The sequence below is a fragment of the Gossypium arboreum genome, chromosome 3 (assembly GCF_025698485.1).
Source record: "Gossypium arboreum isolate Shixiya-1 chromosome 3, ASM2569848v2, whole genome shotgun sequence".
NCBI lineage: Eukaryota > Viridiplantae > Streptophyta > Magnoliopsida > Malvales > Malvaceae > Gossypium > Gossypium arboreum.
In genome coordinates this window covers 8,214,282-8,230,922 of record NC_069072.1, presented here as the reverse complement: position 1 = coordinate 8,230,922, position 16,641 = coordinate 8,214,282, and the positions used below count along the sequence as shown (strand labels likewise).

Below are 16,641 nucleotides of genomic sequence, written 5' to 3'. Positions count from 1 at the left end.
ATTTTAATTTGGATTTGATTTTTTTCAGGATAAAATCCTGAAATTCAGGATAAGAATATTGACGTGGCATAAAACTATTAGAAATGGATACAGATGACGTGGCGTCACTGTTTCATACAATCCTTTCTTATGAATGTTATTAGACACTAAGTTTATATAAGGTTTTATGATTAAAGCTATATACTATTTAAACCATGAATTCAAATATTATATGATAGATGTTAATTATTCAAATACAAAAGGTTTTATTGAACATATCGTAAGGTATTATACCATTTGAGAGAACAGAGCTAAACACAAGTATCAAAGATGGCTCTCGAACTCTTTAATGAGACATTTAAAGCTTCCAAATATGATTGAGAGAACATTTGTTATTCTAAAAAAAATATTTCCCATACTGGCAATGTCACCTTAGTATAGCATAAAAAAAAAAGGTTGGATGCTACTAGCATGTTTCATACTTCAAAACTTCATTTATAAGTGGATTTGAGATGATTCGTACTTCAAATAGTACATGGAAGAAAAATATTTTGATAATCTTAATAATACATATTCAAATTCAGATGATGATGAACTCAGTTAAAGACCAACATTTGATAAAAATGAGCTTATGGTAAATATTAAAGAGGGAATGACCCAACAAATATGTAACACTAGAACAATTAGATAAAAGTGTATATGCTATTTATTTTTCTTATTATTTTTATTAGTAATAGTATTATCAACCACTCTTTTAATTAACATGATGTACATGATAAATTGATTTTAATTTTTGTTACTTGTTTATAATTTTTTTATTGTGCTAATAATTTTATAGTCATTAATATTTTTAAGAGTATAAATTATGTAATTATAATTTGTAGTACTAAACATGATATAAAAGTTATAATGTAATTATTCTTGTTAGTCCAACATATAATTATAATTCTTTGTAATTAAAAGTGAATATTTATTAATTATTAACCTATTAATTATAATTTTTGTTTAATTACTCTGCTGTCTATACAGACCTAAAAAAAATAAAACAGATTTGCTCGTATTGGGCTTTTATCTAAGTGAACCCTGCCTATCTAGTTAAAGTGAAATCTTCTCACTGTTTGGCCCTGCTTTTCTCTGTCTTCTAGTTCTAGGGTTTTAGTTTGACTCTCCATTCCGTAAGGGTTTTGCTTTCTGAGGACCGAGATTCTCCGAAGAAAGAGAGAGAGAAATAGGAAGTGAAAGAAAATGAAGGTGAAAGTAATATCACGTTCTACAGATGAGTTCACTCGAGAACGAAGCCAAGATCTGCAGAGGGTGTTTCGTAATTTCGACCCCAGCCTACGATCCCAAGAGAAAGCCGTCGAGTACGTCCGAGCTCTTAACGCAGCCAAATTGGACAAGGTAAATTATCAATTTCGGATTGAATTAGTTTGATTTTTTAAAATTTGAAGTTTCACTCAATGTTTGATTTCTTAGTTTAGATATTTGCAAGACCCTTTATTGGAGCTATGGATGGGCATAGAGATTCCATTAAGTGTATGGCAAAGAACCCAAATTACTTGAAAGCAATTTTTTCTGGTTCTGACGACGGAGGTAATTTATATATATATATATATATTATTTTCATCTCTTTAGTACCAAATTTTAATGCCGTCGTAAGACTAAGTTATTGCAAAAGATTCTAACTTCTCATCTCCCATCTTTTTGCAGATATCCGACTTTGGGATTTAGCTTCCAGGTATTCGTAGTACATTTTTCTTTACAATTTAATGTCGTATTATAATGATTGGTAGCTGTAGTGGTTTCAAATATCATTTTTATTAACTTATTTTATTCTTCTCCTTTGATGGATTTTTGGTAGGTTTTATATTGTTACATTATCATTTAAAATGCATTGCAATTTGCATTTATTTTTGAAATTTTGATTTGAAGGCGAACAGTTTGTCAATTTCCTGGTCACCAAGGTGCTGTACAAGGTTTGACAGTATCAACAGATGGAAGCGTTCTTGTATCATGTGGAAGTGATTGCACGTAAGACAAATTTTGATAGCTGAAGTTGATTTTTGATCTCTAGTGACGGTTGATTAACCTGGAACTTGAACACATGCACTATCTCTAAGTATCACCTAAATTTTCTCACTGTTATTTCTGTTCTTTTTTCAGTGTTAGGCTCTGGAATGTTCCTGATGCTAATCTTGCAGATTCAGATAATCTTTCTGATAATTCAGCTAAGGTATGTCTTTTTTACAATATTTTCATATTTCTACGAAAGCAAAGATTTCTATCTTGTTTGATCAAGAATTTCATTGTTATCATTCTAAAATATCTACAACTTGTATTGTTCAGCCGGTAGCAGTTTATGTTTGGAAGAATGCATTCCGGTAAGGATCATGACATTCAGAAATTATCAATATTCTTTCAGCCTTTTCTTCTTGCGTTTTTCTTTTCTCCTTCTTAGGTGTAAATTGTAATGTTTATTTTTCTTCAGGGCTGTTGATCACCAATGGGATGGTGACCTCTTTGCCACAGCTGGTGCTCAAGTAGATATATGGAATCACAATAGGTTTTGATCTCAACTTATCTTAATCTTTTTCCTTCTGCTATATGCTGATTTATATATTTATTTTATGAGAATATGCCTTTCTTTAATTAGGTCTCAGCCAGTGAACACTTTTGATTGGGGAGCAGACACAACTATATCTGTTCGATTTAATCCAGGAGAGCCGAATATCTTGGCAACATCAGCTAAGTATGTGTAGATGCTTGTTTCTGGTTACAATATTATATGGTTGATGAAAATGGAAAATGCATGTAATGCTAGAACCTTTCAATTTTCAAATCTCATATGTTCTGTCCCAAGAAAGTTAAAATAGGCGATTGAAACAGAATGATGATGTTCATATGGATAAATCAAGTTATACTAAATATAACTCATGTTTCAGCCTTCCTTGCTTTTAAGTATAAATTAAAGATGAAATTAGAGGGAGCTACAGTGTAGTGGTGAGATCTGTAACGTCAACTAGCTTGGCTTTTAGAGACACCAAAACAGTGTAATGTAGTCTTCTAATAACATATTTATCTACCATGGGGTTTCCATGACACACTATGTACTTGTTTATTTCTTTCTCTGACAGCTGCTGAGATAGTGTCATTTTATATTGCTATTATTGATGCTTTCCATCAAAATAGGTAGTTGAAAATGTATGACCTTTTAGTTAATTTAGATATGATTTATGGTATTCTTTAATCTAAGGAATTTTATGGGTGATGTTATGTCATTAACTTTTGAAATATGCTTCCAGCCAGTGGTGTGGTGTTGAAAATGTTTCCCATGTTTTGGCATCCTGAAAACATATTTTCTCCTTTTCAATGTTCTAGTATGTATTATAAAGAGTATATGATTATTTGCATATATTTTTTCTGTTTTTAGTGATCGGAGCATAACATTGTATGATCTGCGAATGTCATCCCCGGCAAGGAAAGTTATTATGAGGGTAATTCTCGACACTATTGAATATGAAAACATGGAACCGATATTCTTGCTTGAGAGGATAAAAGTCGGATAATTTTTTGGTCCTTTTTTATCTAATTATAAATTGTGGTAGTTTTCCTTAAAAGAGATGTATAACTTGTTAAATGTAGATTTCGGAAGAGTTCAGCAGAATACTTTCTGTTAGTGGTTAATATTTGTAACTTTGCTTTTAGTGATAGCTTTTCAGTAATACTGTAAAATCAGTGATTCATCAAAGGGAATCTGACTTTTATTTTGTTGCAGACGAAAACCAATTCTATTGCTTGGAACCCAATGGAGCCTATGAACTTCACTTCGGTAAGTGTGACAAGTTGAAGTGTCCTTCCATTTACTTATAGAACCTTCTTTGATCTGTAAGATTTCTGCCAAATCTTGTCTGTTAGTTGATCATTTTGGCAGCATTACTCCACCCATCGAAAAAGAACAAAAATGAGAAAAAGAAAGTAAAGGAAAAAGGAACGAATTATTTGTTCTGAAGAGCTCTTTTAAGTGCAGGCAAATGAGGATTGCAATTGCTACAGCTATGATGCCAGAAAGCTGGAGGAGGCCAAGTGTGTGCACAAAGATCATGTTTCTGCAGTGTATGACCTATTTTTAGTCTTGTTACTTTATGTTCAAGTAATATATTTTCTTGAAAATATTAAGTTCTTCCTTTTTTCTTCCAGAATGGATATTGATTTCTCACCAACTGGTCGGGAATTTGTAACTGGATCTTATGATAGAACAGTGAGTCTTTCTTTTCTCATTTCTAATTCAATTGCAGCATTGTTTTTGTTCATCAGGGCCATTGTTAGTGTCTAAACGAACTTTTTTCTACAGGTCAGAATTTTCCAGTATAATGGTGGTCACAGTCGAGAAATCTACCATACGAAGAGAATGCAAAGGTTTAGTTTCTAATCATTTAGATAATAATAGTCTGTCTGTTTTTTGAATCTGTCATTGTTTGATGATCAACTTTCCTCTCCTTTTAGGGTATTCTGTGTGAAGTGTAGCTGTGATGCCAGTTATGTCATTTCGGGAAGTGATGATACTAACCTTAGGCTCTGGAAAGCTAAAGCATCAGAACAATTGGGAGTGGTAAGAATCTATTCATTTCACATGATTCATTGGGGTTTCTACATTTAGGTCATATTTCCTAGCGACTGAGAAATTTGTTGAGGTTGTCTTATCAATGGAATCAACATTTATAACAGAGAATATTTGGTCTATTTAGGCTCTGAGACTTTGAGATGTAGCTTTAGGCTTTGCTTCGTAGAGTGGAAAGAAAATTGGAAAGATGGAAAATTGACGGAGTAGAAAGATAGACAATATACATTTTTCTTTTCATCTGGCGCTTGGTAGGAAAGATAAAAATTGAAAGAAAAAGTAATTCTTCCCTTCATTGCTTGGTAGAGTTGAAAAATAAGAGAAAAGAAAAATAAACTTTGAAAAATGCATAAATCTTAACTAACATACATCCCTTATTTTCTTTTTTCTTATCATGGCATGGTTTGTTTTATGCATTAAAATGGAAAATGATCATCTCTCTAACTTTTGCCTCTCACTTTTCTTTCCTACCAAGCACACTCAAAAATTATTTTCTTTTCACTGCTTCCTTCTAGCCTTTTACTTTTTCCACTTAACCAACGAACACCATTCTTCTGCCTGAAAAGTAATTTCTCTTATTCTATCTCTCACTTAAATATCTCATCCATTCTTCTGCCTTATGCAGGTACTTCCAAGGGAAAGAAAGAAACATGAGTATCTTGAAGCTGTTAAGAATCGTTACAAGCATCTGCCTGAAGTTAAGCGTATTGTGAGGTAAATTGAAACTGAAGAGACTTGGTTCACGTTTATAAACTTCTGGCAATGTCAATAAAATACCCATATTTCCCTACCTTTCTTTAGGGAGTTTCCCTAGGGTGGACATTTTAAGGATTTTAAAAACTATGCACTAGGAAATTTATATGTTAAGCCCTATTTTATCAACTTAGATAAATGAACTTGGGCACAAGAGAATTAGTAGTGATTTTGTAGTGAGTTCTTAATGCTCCTGTATTGGTTATGATTATGCAGGCACAGGCACTTGCCAAGACCAGTTTATAAGGCAGCCAACCTTAGACGCACTATGATTGAAGCAGAAAGAAGGAAAGAACAAAGAAGGAAAGCTCACAGTGCCCCTGGAAGCATTGTGACTGAACCGGTTCGTAAAAGAAGAATAATCAAAGAGGTTGAGTGAGTTGTCCTGAGGAACTTCCTTGAACAAGCATCAGCACTGCATATCTGCAGTTCTCTGTAGCCGAATGTTAGTTGACTGCAATTCCTGAATTTCGTGACTTTTGTGCTCGACCCTCAACTAAATGTAGGCTGTAGTAAGCTGAGGCAGCTTCTTTTTGTTTCAATTAACAGTTTTGTCACACAAAAAGTTGATAGATGTATTTGTAATTGTAATGAATATTATAATCTGGTTTTAAGGCTTATTAACGAATGAAAAAATGGATACTGGGCTTCATTTAATTGCAGTTGGTCCTTTTTGGGCATTTTGTTATCCATCGATGTTCTGTCTCTCCGATAAACTAAAATTTCAGCCATCCAAAGGAGCTGGGCATAGGTCGCTACATTTAAAGACTCGCAAATAACAATAGGAAAGAGTAAATGACCTAAACAAGTGATGATTACTTGCTGCAGATTATAGTAAACAACTACGAGTCAAGGCAAACATCTCAGGACATTGGCCCTATATTCAGGAATGGCAAGACTAGATATAAGGATTCTGCACCGGCGTTCTTCTAACGGGACGGATATTTTTGGGTAAATATTTGCTTCGTTTTACTCTACTTTGCCTTTTAAACTTATTTTTTACCCTGAAATATTCTGTGCATCTTTTAATATATTCTTCTAAAAGCACATATACACACTAAATTATGGTACACATGCAATGTTTGTATTTTCACAAAATGTTGAATATAGTATTTGTGCTTTAAAATGTTCAATGTGATACTTAAATTATCAATATGTGTTTTATTATTGTACTTGTACTTTTATAACATGTCTAATGTGGTAGTGATTCTTTAAAATGTCCAATATGATTAATGAATTATCAATATGCGTTTATTATGGTTGCTAATGTTAACAACATTAATGAATTATTAAATCAATCAATAAAATTTAATAGTAGAATTTTTTTCCAAATCATCGAATCTACATGAATAATATAACATTATTTGAAAACTTAAAAAAAAAACTAAACTTTGATAAATAGTCATTTCCAAAGAGTTTTCAATTTGAAATAATATTTTAATTGATTTTTAAATAATATTATTTTATTATCTATGAAAGTGTACTTTCATGCAAATTAGTATTATCTTTTTTATTAACCCTATGTTTAATTATTTTTAATTTTATTTAGTTTTCACATAATATTATATTATTCATGTGGATTTAATTTAGAAAAAATTCTACGTGTCAAATTTCATTGATTAGTTTTGCGATTCACTAACGATGTTAATACCATGTACTATAATAAAACACATTGATAATTCAAGTACCACATTAGACATTTTAAAGTATAAGTATTACAAAATTAGACATTTTACGAAAGTACATATATAATAATAAAAAGCTTAATGACAAATTTGACCACTAATGTTTACATATTTTGTCAAAATGGCCTTAACTGTATTTTTGAGCCTTTTTTAGCCATCAACTTTTGTTCTTTTTTCAATCGCATTACCGTTAAAAAGTTAACGGGATAATGTGAAATTTCATATGTGAAATATTTTAATGAAATATAATTTATTACTTAGATAACCTAATTAAATAATTACATGTGAAAAATAATAAAATAAATAAATAATACATTAAATTAAAAAATAACTTAATTTAAAGAAAATAAATGGAATTATCTAAAAAAATAAACTCAAGAGAAAAACTTCACAAGAAACAAATGTATGAAAGATTGAAACATTTTGAAAGAAAAAGGAAAATTGAAACCTCAAATTATTCATTAAATCTGTTAGAAAAAGCAAATTGATAAAAAGAACAAATGTTGATGGCCAAAAGAAAAACTTAAAAATACAATTAAAACTATTTTGACAGAACATATAAACGTTAGTGGCCAAATTTATCATCAAGCCATAATAAAACATATATTGATAATTTAGATATCACATTAGATATTTTCAAAGTATAAGTACCACATTGAACATTTTATGAAAGTACAGGCACCAAATGTAACATTATCTAATATATATATATAATAAAAAATAAATTATAGGAAGTAACATAACAAATAAATTATGTTTTAGTTAAAATGATAGTTATAGTTAAATATAACGGTGTTTTGGGTTCAACTTTAATTTTCATTCTATATTTTACATAAAATATAAAATGGTTGATTTACCCTACCATTCTTTATTATTAATAAAAGAATAAATTTTTGGTGACATCAACTTAGTCAACCTTTTAAATAATAGTATAAATATAGATACATACAAAATACTAAGTGGGTGAATATTGACTTTTAAATAATAGTATAAATATAGATACATACAAAATACTAAGTGGGTGAATATTTAAAATATATTAAAATTATGTTTAAATATATAAAATTTAAAATATTCAATTAAAAACCATCGATGATGCGGCTTTAGATATGTATGAAATGGATGTTTTTGAGATCCATGCAAGAAAGGGAGGCGAAGATGGATAAAACAATCCTCAGGCTCACGCCTAATCTACTACATTATCATCCCCATTCATCTCCTATCTATCAACATTTGTGATTCTGTAGCAAAAACTATTCCATACAAATACCAGTTTGTCTGGGATAAGTGGTGCAATTTTCCCTTACCACCTGTACACGAGACTCAGTAGCCATGCCTAACACAATTTTCCCTTACCACCCATCCTTTGTGGGACCCCGAGTCTTAAACTTAAGGTGAATTTAGATAGGCAGTATGTTTACTTGTGATTAGTGTAAAAATAACAGTGACGGTGAGATTAAATACTGTAACGATACTGTAACGTGAAACAAAAAGTAAACTAAATGCACAGCACTGTCATCCCAAACCCACCCTGAGTGTAGTCAATTTCGCACCGGTCAAATAGTAAACCAGTGAACCAACTCCCTCTTCCATGCAGAGAATAAGAATGGCTCGCTGTCTTACACTTGCATCCCATTTTATCTGTTGAAAAACAGCATTTCTAGCCATGGCTCTCAATTGAAAAGCAGAATCAAGGACGATATAACAACATATATCAGATTAGTTGTAAAAAAAAAATATTTAAAAAAAAAAAGAAATACAATGCTTCACCTTTAAACATGCAACAAATGCCCAAAACCAACATCTAATCTAAAAGACAGCTGCAGCATACTGCCCTACATAACAACTGAAGCGCTAAAGCAGCATTTGGTGTCCTACCAATTGTACCAAGAAAACTCCTCATTGTTCTGCGTCTGGAGCCCCTCTTAACAAATGCATAAAAACACCAAAAACTTACTTCACATATTACACTTAATTAAAACATAATGTATCTATTAAGATCGTCGTTTACGATCATCATCTTCTTCTTCATCAGAATCACCGCTCTCTCGGAAACGTGGATTCTTCTCCTGTTGAGTCAAAATTATGGTTTCAAAATATGCAACAAAAAGGATGGATTGTAGAAATTATCATAAAAGGTGAAGCATTACCGGTCTAGCGTCATGGTCAGAGGCTCTCCTGGATTCATGATCCGAGTTTCTCTTTGAGGACTCACGTGCATAGCGGTCATCATCTCGGTGTCGCTTCCGATGGTAATCTGCTTCACCAACAATCAATCAAGTCTATGAATGGCTCAAGCGTATATCAATGTAACAAGAATAATTAGTGCAATTCACAGGTAATACCTCTCCCATGACGATAAGAACCACCATGACCATGGCCCCCACCATGCCTACCATCTGAAATTATAACATGTCAGTATGTTTAAATCCTTTCTCTGAGCATATTACCACCCGAAACAACATGAGATGCACATTATGGACAGAGAAGCCCATGAACACATTAGAAGTTCCATCCAGGAGATTTGCTTCGGAACAAAGGATTAAACTATGCAGGGATCAAATGATAAGTAGTAATGAGATTTATATAAACCGAGAAACAAGGGGAAAAAATAAGACCTCACAGCCAAAAGCAAACGAACTATCTATCAAGAATATGAATTAAGCCTACTTTTCCAAATATGTTCATAAATTACTATAGGAGAGGGTAATTAAGCCTACTTGCATGACAAATCCCATGCCATCCAAACTTACTTTCAAGCATCATAACTAAAATAAATAGGTTTCCAACATTTAACCAAACTAACCAGTGACAGCCTGTTTCTTCCCACTCAAGCATTTTAAAACAAGGAGAAAACGATAAGCAACATCATGGTTTTATGAGTCAAAAGAAGAAATAATGTTAACCAACACCACCAAAACTAGAGAGTCTATAGAGCTATATTTAAAAGTCTGTAGGAACTCACAATGAGGGGCCATAACCGGTGGGAATGAGCCCAGTGACCCAGCTCCATAATCTACAAGCTGTCTTTGTGCTTCCAACTCTTTTTGAACTAATTTTCCATAACCACCTCTGCGTATAGCACATTAAGGAAGAAGACAATATATGGACAAGAAGACATTCCAAAGAGACCCTAATGCTTTATTTCAACAATCATATTTGTCTATGCATAAGATCTCACAAGATAGGAAACAAGTGCTTATCCAAAATTGTAAATCGATTTTAGGCTTTCAGTATCAACATACTTATACATGGCAGGTTAGTTTCAGAATAAGATAAGAAACTCAGAGCATTAAATTCCAAACCAACAACAGAAAGGATATCAGGATCGTAATCAGTTCGATATTCATCTCGCACCTGCATAAACACATGAGAGACTGAAGTTTAGCAACACTCTCTCCATCCCATTGTACATATCATAGGTCCATACTACACAAGTCCATAACCATACATCCAATTCAAAAAGCCAAAACAATGCAAAATTTCATTAAAATATGAAATCGGGGCAAGCATTTAGAAAATTGCAGGGAGCTCACTTGGCCACCACTTCGACCACGGCCCCATTGCCTTCCTTCAACAAATCCCCAATCAAAATCAACACGAATCGGGCGGTCATCAAGGATTGTCCCACTAATGTATTTAACGGCATCCTCAGCATCTTCCCTAGAATAATACCTGAAGAAAAAAAACACCCAATAACCAATTAAGAGCTTTAAAATAGATATTAACATGATTTAGGGGAGGGAAACAAAAGAAGAGAGAGTTACAGGACAAAGCAAAAGCCGCAAGGCGTTTTAGAGTTCTTGTCAAGGCCCATAATAATTTTCTTGATTTCACCGGCTCTAGAGAAAAGCTCATAAACTTGTTCTTCAGTAGTGTAAAAAGACATGTTTCCGATGTAGACGGTTGTCGAAGTGAGGAGTGCTTGCTCGAATTCCTCTTGCGAACCATTGAATCTTCTGTCTCGGTATGCTGAAAGCTTAGCTGGGTCCTATAATTTAACAAACCCCCCCACCACAAAAAAAAAAAAAGAGAGAAAATTTATCATTTAACTTATTCACATTGAAAGCAGCTGGGAAGCAAATAAAATACCTTGAACAGAGAAGCCATTGCCTTCTTCAAAAGCTCCCAAAAATTCGTATTGCCTGCATATAACGAATTATAAAGGTCGAAACTTTTGCCCTTGACCTTGCCCTTGCCCTTGCCCTTGCCTTTGCCCTTGATAAACAGTACAGCTGAGTACGATGCCTTCTGCAGGCGAATTAAGTATTTATTGGGCCGTAGCTTTTACAAAGAAAAAAGGGGTTTTTTTAGCCATTGGCCCATTATCTTTTTACCCACTTATCCAACTTAGCTGGCTTCTCTACTTCGCCCGCTCTGGAAAGGCTTCCGAATCCGAATCTAAATCCTTGCAGCAGCAGAAAGAACAAAGAAGAAATATTTTTGGTTATCTAGAATATATCGACTTCATCTCATTCCACAAAGTTGCCAATGGCATCGATTGGCGCCGCCACAAGAGTAGTTCTCCGATCAAGTTCTGCTCGCAACGCTGCGGCTCGGCTCGCCCCACAATCGAAAGCTGCACCATCGCAGTTTCGTGTCTCCTCCAGGATTCCTCTTTCCAACTGCATTTGCAGGTACCCCTTTCATCTTAAACTAGCAAAAAGGAAAAAAATCAAAGCTTTTTACAGTATATAAAAGTGATTCTTGTTTTTGGGGGTCGAAAGGTGTCCGGTTGAAGCGAGTTTCTGCTTGGAATCGATGCTGCCGTATCACTCGGCGACTGCTTCGGCTTTGATGACTTCGATGCTCACCATTTCTCGCCGAAGCTATGTTTGGCTCTCGGAAGGTATTAAGATTTCAATCTGTTTCCTTATTTGCTTTCTGGGCTTGTTTATTATGAGCTTCAAGGAGAATCGATTTGCTTTATCTTTTTGTTTTGCCTCGTTGTATTTTGCTCAATCTTTTGAAACCACGTCGACCCTTGTGTACTTGTGTTCAATAGAGAAGTGGTCTTGTCACTTTGTCTAAACCATGGACTTGTTATCTGGGATATTATTATTACCTCCATTTCTTTGGTTTGGTTTTTGGTAAGTAGCATCTCCTAGGTACTTGTTAGTGTTGTCCTAGTAAAAATAAAGGAACTTGTTTGCAGTAGTGGTCTTAGCGAATGCTTAATTCAGTTTTCCTGTGATTTGAGTCATGAATTTTATTTCATAAATAGTGAGACAACATTCAATTAACTTCAAGCTTTTGAGTTAGGCATTGCATCATTCTTAGACTAGACCTACTGTGCTTTTTATTTCGAAGAAGTGATTGAAGAAAACATAAATTGAGGGTTAATATTTGTTTTGTGGTTTTTCTCTAGTCGTTTAAGGCTTTCAGTTGAATGCTTCCTCATAAAGATATTCTGTTTTCCTCTACCTGCTTTATCTGTTTCAATAAGAAGTTTCAGTTTAACTTTTTTGATAAGAAGCTCCTTGGTTCTTTACCACATGGACCTTTTATTTTGTTTTAAGATGACAATGATATAACTGTATGCATCTCTTATATTTTGTAGCCCCTAAATATTCATGAATGCTATTCATGGAGTTCTTCACATGCTTAATGTGCTCCATCTTAGAAAAAACTTGCTTCTTTTTGCATAAGTAGCCTTGGTCAAACAGCTAAAAAAACTCACTCTTTATCTAAATATAATTGTAAACTCATGCATTAGCCCAGATTACATCTTTTTGTAAAGTTTCAGATATATAGTCCAAATGTTTGACGTAAGCATTTCAGTTGATTGGAATTGATATAAGAATAAATCCAATGCAATCAATAAGGAGCTTACTGATAGTTTCTGTTCAATCAGCTTGCAATTATGATGTGTGACTAATGTTCAGAGGATTGGAGCAAGTTTAATGCACTCAATTCTCCCTTCTAAGAGTGTCTGCGGTAACATAGAAGTTTTCAATGAGCTGATGAGGAGCCAAGTTGAATTTCCTAGTCTTTCAAACCTAGATGGACCAGTAGATGGCGTTGCGCCTTAGTTCCTAAAATGTGCTAATACTTTCTGTCAGTTATTTGTGTTGTCTTTTGTAGCTCATAGACAATTAATGTGAAATGAATCATAGATTATTGATAATATGATTTTAATGTATCACATTCATGCTCATCTTTTATGTCAAATGGTGCAAAAACACATTGACCTGGCTAAGCAGACGATGCCATTCTGGAAGCGTCTTATAATTTCGCATTTTCATTGTTGTATTTAGCTGAAGGAATGTGAAGTGGTTGTTTGGGTTACATTGTGCTTATATGTCATATCGTTATTTTCCTGTTTCAAAACAGTGTGTTTTAACTTAAGGTTTGTTTGACACATTTCTTAATTTTGGGTTCTTAATATATCTGGCATTGCCCTCATTGGTATTGTCTGGTTGAACTTGATAACTCTCCAGATTCAGTTTACCCCAGGGTTTTTTTTTTTTGGGGGGTTGTTTCACTCTTGTCCTTAGTGGTTGGATCAGCCCTTTGAAATAAATTAAATAACATTTAATGCATTGGCATGCTTGCTCATTGCTGCCCCACTAACATGCTTGCTATTGTTGGGGTTGAAATCCTAGTATATACCTTTTTTTTGGTTGATTCGTGTTATGCTATGGACCTCATATGGTGTCAAAGCTGATGTAACTTTTCTTTTCTGCTCAAGGAAAAACAAAGACTTCTTTGACAGTACTGACACAATTTCTTCTTCTTCTTAGGGCTGTAATATCCACTTAATGTATGACAATTCCAGCTGAGAGGAGATATTCTTGTTATCTTGTCAATTTTACTGTATAACTTTGTTCTCAAACATTTTAGTAAAATCTTCTTCCGACTACAACTGCAACCCCACCTGGTCATGGGACTTTGATCTGTTGTTTGTTCCATAAAATATATATTTTGAGAAAAATGATTGTGTTTTGGATGAATTAGCAGTGTTATTTAATCATTTCAATGCCAGTTTTCATTTAGAGGCTAATCTCTGCCAAATTAAGTAAAATCACCACCTTGCAAGCCCAAGTGTCAATGGCATGAACATGTAGATGATCAAAGGAGAACAAAAGAAACAAATTCCTTCTCTATTATACATGTCAAAATCAAACATCTTGTTGGTGTTTATTGTTTTTATTCTGTTAAAAATCTGATCAGCCTATTAAAAAGAATCCAACATTATCACAGTAGTTTATTTGTGTTAGGACAAGGGAAAAAAACCAAATTAGTTTTTCTTTGATTCCTCTCCTGCTACCACCAAGGCCTTCTGTGACAGCTCTCGTTCCACTTCTTCGGCCTCCACTTCAACCGAGTCTTGCACTAGATGTTGCCGGCAATACCGGATTATCACCATAGCTATGAATGCTGCGAGACAAATAATTTAAGTTAGCCAATGCAAGGGTGAAGAAGAGATATCAAAAAATCGTACCCAAGGTCACTGTTATATTCAACTTACCAGAAAAAATACGGGTTTTAATACTAGAGAGATTCCAAAAGGCTGTTGCTGCTGAAGCTGCCACAAGCTTTTTATGAGAGCAAGCTCCCCATGTTTCCATGCCCCATTCTTTCATGTACTCAGCTGCACACCCACAAATTCACTTCCATAACTAATTCGCAGATACCAAAAAACAAATATTCAAGTATTTTGAGAGGTTATTACTGTATACCCTTTTTGTTTATCAGACCAGAGTAGCGAGAGTACAGTTTTGGCACGGAGAAGCTGATGAAAAATCCTGCTCCAAAGCAAACAATGATTCCACTTCAGAATTTTTAGGTAAACACAAACTTCATTAATAAAGATGCATTGGGAGATAGTTTGGGTATATATACCAAATGCACATAGTCTCCTCAGGGTTATAATGTGGCCATACTCAGCTCCAAGGAGGAGCAATGGAGCTACCTGCAGGCAGAAAAAAAAAAAAAAGAAGCATGCCTCATATAACCTTCTCCCATTTTGTTATCATCATCATCCTAACCCTAAGTCTTGGAATGACATTTGAACTTTGGTGGATCACCTTGAGGGTCATGGATGGTTCCCCAGAGAAGAGTTTTCTCATCTTTGAAATTGCAAAATTTGTAGCTGGAAGAATCAGTTTAGCTGGTCTGAGAAAATCTTCTTCCTTTAGCTTGAACTCATTCATCTTGTCAACATTTTGATATATGGAGTTGGAGAAGAAGGAAACCCCCAAACACAAAAGACCAATATGAGATATCACCGAGAAAATGCTACAGACATGAACAACAATATGAGAGTTAGGTAAAAGTGTAGAACTCCAAAGTGAAAATCAATGGAAGATCAAAAGCAGGTGGCCATTGGCATATTACCTAAAAGTAACACCTTTGGTAAAGCAAGAGGATAAGAAACATAAACATCCAAATCCAAACCAAAGACTTGATTTTGCAACATCCCTCCACATAACCAGATCACTAATCATCTCCCCCATTCGATCAAGATTACATTTTTCACAATCATCGGCTTCTAGAACCATTAAAAAAAATCAACGAAAGATCAAGAATAAGGTAAAAAAGAGAGCCAAAAACAAGATTACATAGAAAAAAACATAATGCATACTTGAAGAAGGAAGAGCAGGGACCAGACTGAGTTTCTCCTTCTTTGATTTCCCACTATGCCGCCTTTTCCTTGGTTTCCCCATCTCCTCTCCCAAAACCAAATCCCTATCTTCTCTTAACTCCATCTCCATTCTCCTCCTCGACCTTCTACTGTTCCTAGGGGTCCCACATCCCAAAACACCCGTCTGAGAAGCCCTGCTTTTGCATTTCCTACGAGAACCACCACCTAGCTCCGCCGCACCAACTTCCTCCACCATTTCGAGCCTATCGGCGAGTCGGGTTCTTGATCTCCTCAGAGGAGATGCAGGGGAGAGAAGCAAAAGTTCTTGGAGAGGCAGAGAGTTGGTAGATGATCGGAGAGAAAGAGGGGAGGGCGAAGCTGGAGTAGTTAGTTTCTTGGGGGAAGGCGAAATGTGGTCCAAAGAAAGATGGGGGATGGTGGGTCTTTCTCGTTCTCCGGATTCAACAACAGAGTAGCCGATTCTTGCTAGACGTGAAGCAGATTTAGTGTGAGAAATGGGGTTTGAGCGGTGTGAAGGTGGGGTCGAACTTGGTTCCATTTTGATAGCAAAGCTGGAATTAATTGCAAGCAAGATTTCCGGGGGGAGTCAGCGAGAGATAATTTAGGAGAATTAAAAGAGGAAGATGATGTTGGAGGTAGTGCTGGAGAGGGGGTTTTGATTGAGACTTTGGGGCCAAAATTATTTAAGAAATGGAAATAGCCGTTGGAGAAAAGGGAGGGATTTGAGTTCTCTTTTGGATTTTTATTTAACAAAAGGAAATGGGACCTCCACTCTTGCAACGGTTAAATAAACCGACTTTTCCTTTTTACCGGTCAAGGCCAATGTCCATAACCATATATAACTCCATCTTTTGGGCCTCCTTATTTTGGATTTCAATCAATTTTAGATTGGCTTCTATGCTCGTGGGTTAGATCAAATTCAAGGATGAAGTTAGAAAATTTTTTAGGAGTCAAAATTAAATTTCAATCAATTTTAGATTAGATTCTATTTAGAGGCG

The 16,641-nt window shown here is 34.6% G+C and overlaps 4 protein-coding genes across 6 annotated transcripts; 2 read left to right on the top strand and 2 right to left on the bottom strand.

Annotated features, from left to right (window-relative positions):
- Positions 1 to 1,045: 1,045 nt before the first annotated feature.
- LOC108474464 (uncharacterized) lies at positions 1,046 to 6,007 on the top strand. 2 transcript variants are annotated; one of them, XM_017776394.2, is made up of 16 exons: positions 1,046 to 1,380; positions 1,461 to 1,572; positions 1,690 to 1,717; positions 1,912 to 2,010; positions 2,143 to 2,212; positions 2,326 to 2,360; positions 2,468 to 2,542; positions 2,633 to 2,728; positions 3,410 to 3,473; positions 3,755 to 3,808; positions 4,007 to 4,092; positions 4,177 to 4,237; positions 4,331 to 4,395; positions 4,483 to 4,588; positions 5,223 to 5,311; positions 5,567 to 6,007. In XM_017776394.2, exons 1-16 carry the CDS (start codon positions 1,225 to 1,227, stop codon positions 5,727 to 5,729), a joined length of 1,359 nt encoding a protein of 452 aa, XP_017631883.1. In that variant the 5' UTR covers positions 1,046 to 1,224; the 3' UTR covers positions 5,730 to 6,007. The 2 variants fall into 2 exon arrangements, with proteins under 2 accessions (XP_017631883.1, XP_052881455.1); XM_053025495.1 differs by having other exon boundaries at positions 1,241 to 1,380; positions 1,456 to 1,572.
- A 2,747-nt stretch (positions 6,008 to 8,754) lies between these two features.
- On the bottom strand, positions 8,755 to 11,304 carry LOC108476096 (nuclear cap-binding protein subunit 2). Its single transcript, XM_017778177.2, has 8 exons — positions 11,128 to 11,304; positions 10,803 to 11,026; positions 10,572 to 10,710; positions 10,359 to 10,392; positions 10,001 to 10,111; positions 9,381 to 9,434; positions 9,186 to 9,292; positions 8,755 to 9,104 (listed from the first exon to the last, which is right to left on the bottom strand). Exons 1-8 carry the CDS (start codon positions 11,143 to 11,145, stop codon positions 9,030 to 9,032), a joined length of 762 nt encoding a protein of 253 aa, XP_017633666.1. The 5' UTR covers positions 11,146 to 11,304; the 3' UTR covers positions 8,755 to 9,029.
- A 76-nt stretch (positions 11,305 to 11,380) lies between these two features.
- LOC108476098 (protein NUCLEAR FUSION DEFECTIVE 6, mitochondrial) lies at positions 11,381 to 13,988 on the top strand. 2 transcript variants are annotated; one of them, XM_017778179.2, is made up of 3 exons: positions 11,381 to 11,672; positions 11,763 to 11,884; positions 13,779 to 13,988. In XM_017778179.2, exons 1-3 carry the CDS (start codon positions 11,527 to 11,529, stop codon positions 13,784 to 13,786), a joined length of 276 nt encoding a protein of 91 aa, XP_017633668.1. In that variant the 5' UTR covers positions 11,381 to 11,526; the 3' UTR covers positions 13,787 to 13,988. The 2 variants fall into 2 exon arrangements, with proteins under 2 accessions (XP_017633668.1, XP_017633667.1); XM_017778178.2 differs by lacking the exon at positions 13,779 to 13,988 and adding an exon at positions 12,890 to 13,323.
- A 123-nt stretch (positions 13,989 to 14,111) lies between these two features.
- LOC108476095 (reticulon-like protein B17) lies at positions 14,112 to 16,311 on the bottom strand. Its single transcript, XM_017778174.2, has 7 exons — positions 15,623 to 16,311; positions 15,376 to 15,529; positions 15,066 to 15,276; positions 14,881 to 14,950; positions 14,718 to 14,783; positions 14,507 to 14,629; positions 14,112 to 14,415 (listed from the first exon to the last, which is right to left on the bottom strand). The coding sequence occupies exons 1-7, from the start codon at positions 16,179 to 16,181 to the stop codon at positions 14,276 to 14,278; spliced, it is 1,323 nt and encodes a 440-aa protein (XP_017633663.1). The 5' UTR covers positions 16,182 to 16,311; the 3' UTR covers positions 14,112 to 14,275.
- Between the last annotated feature and the right edge of the window lie 330 nt (positions 16,312 to 16,641).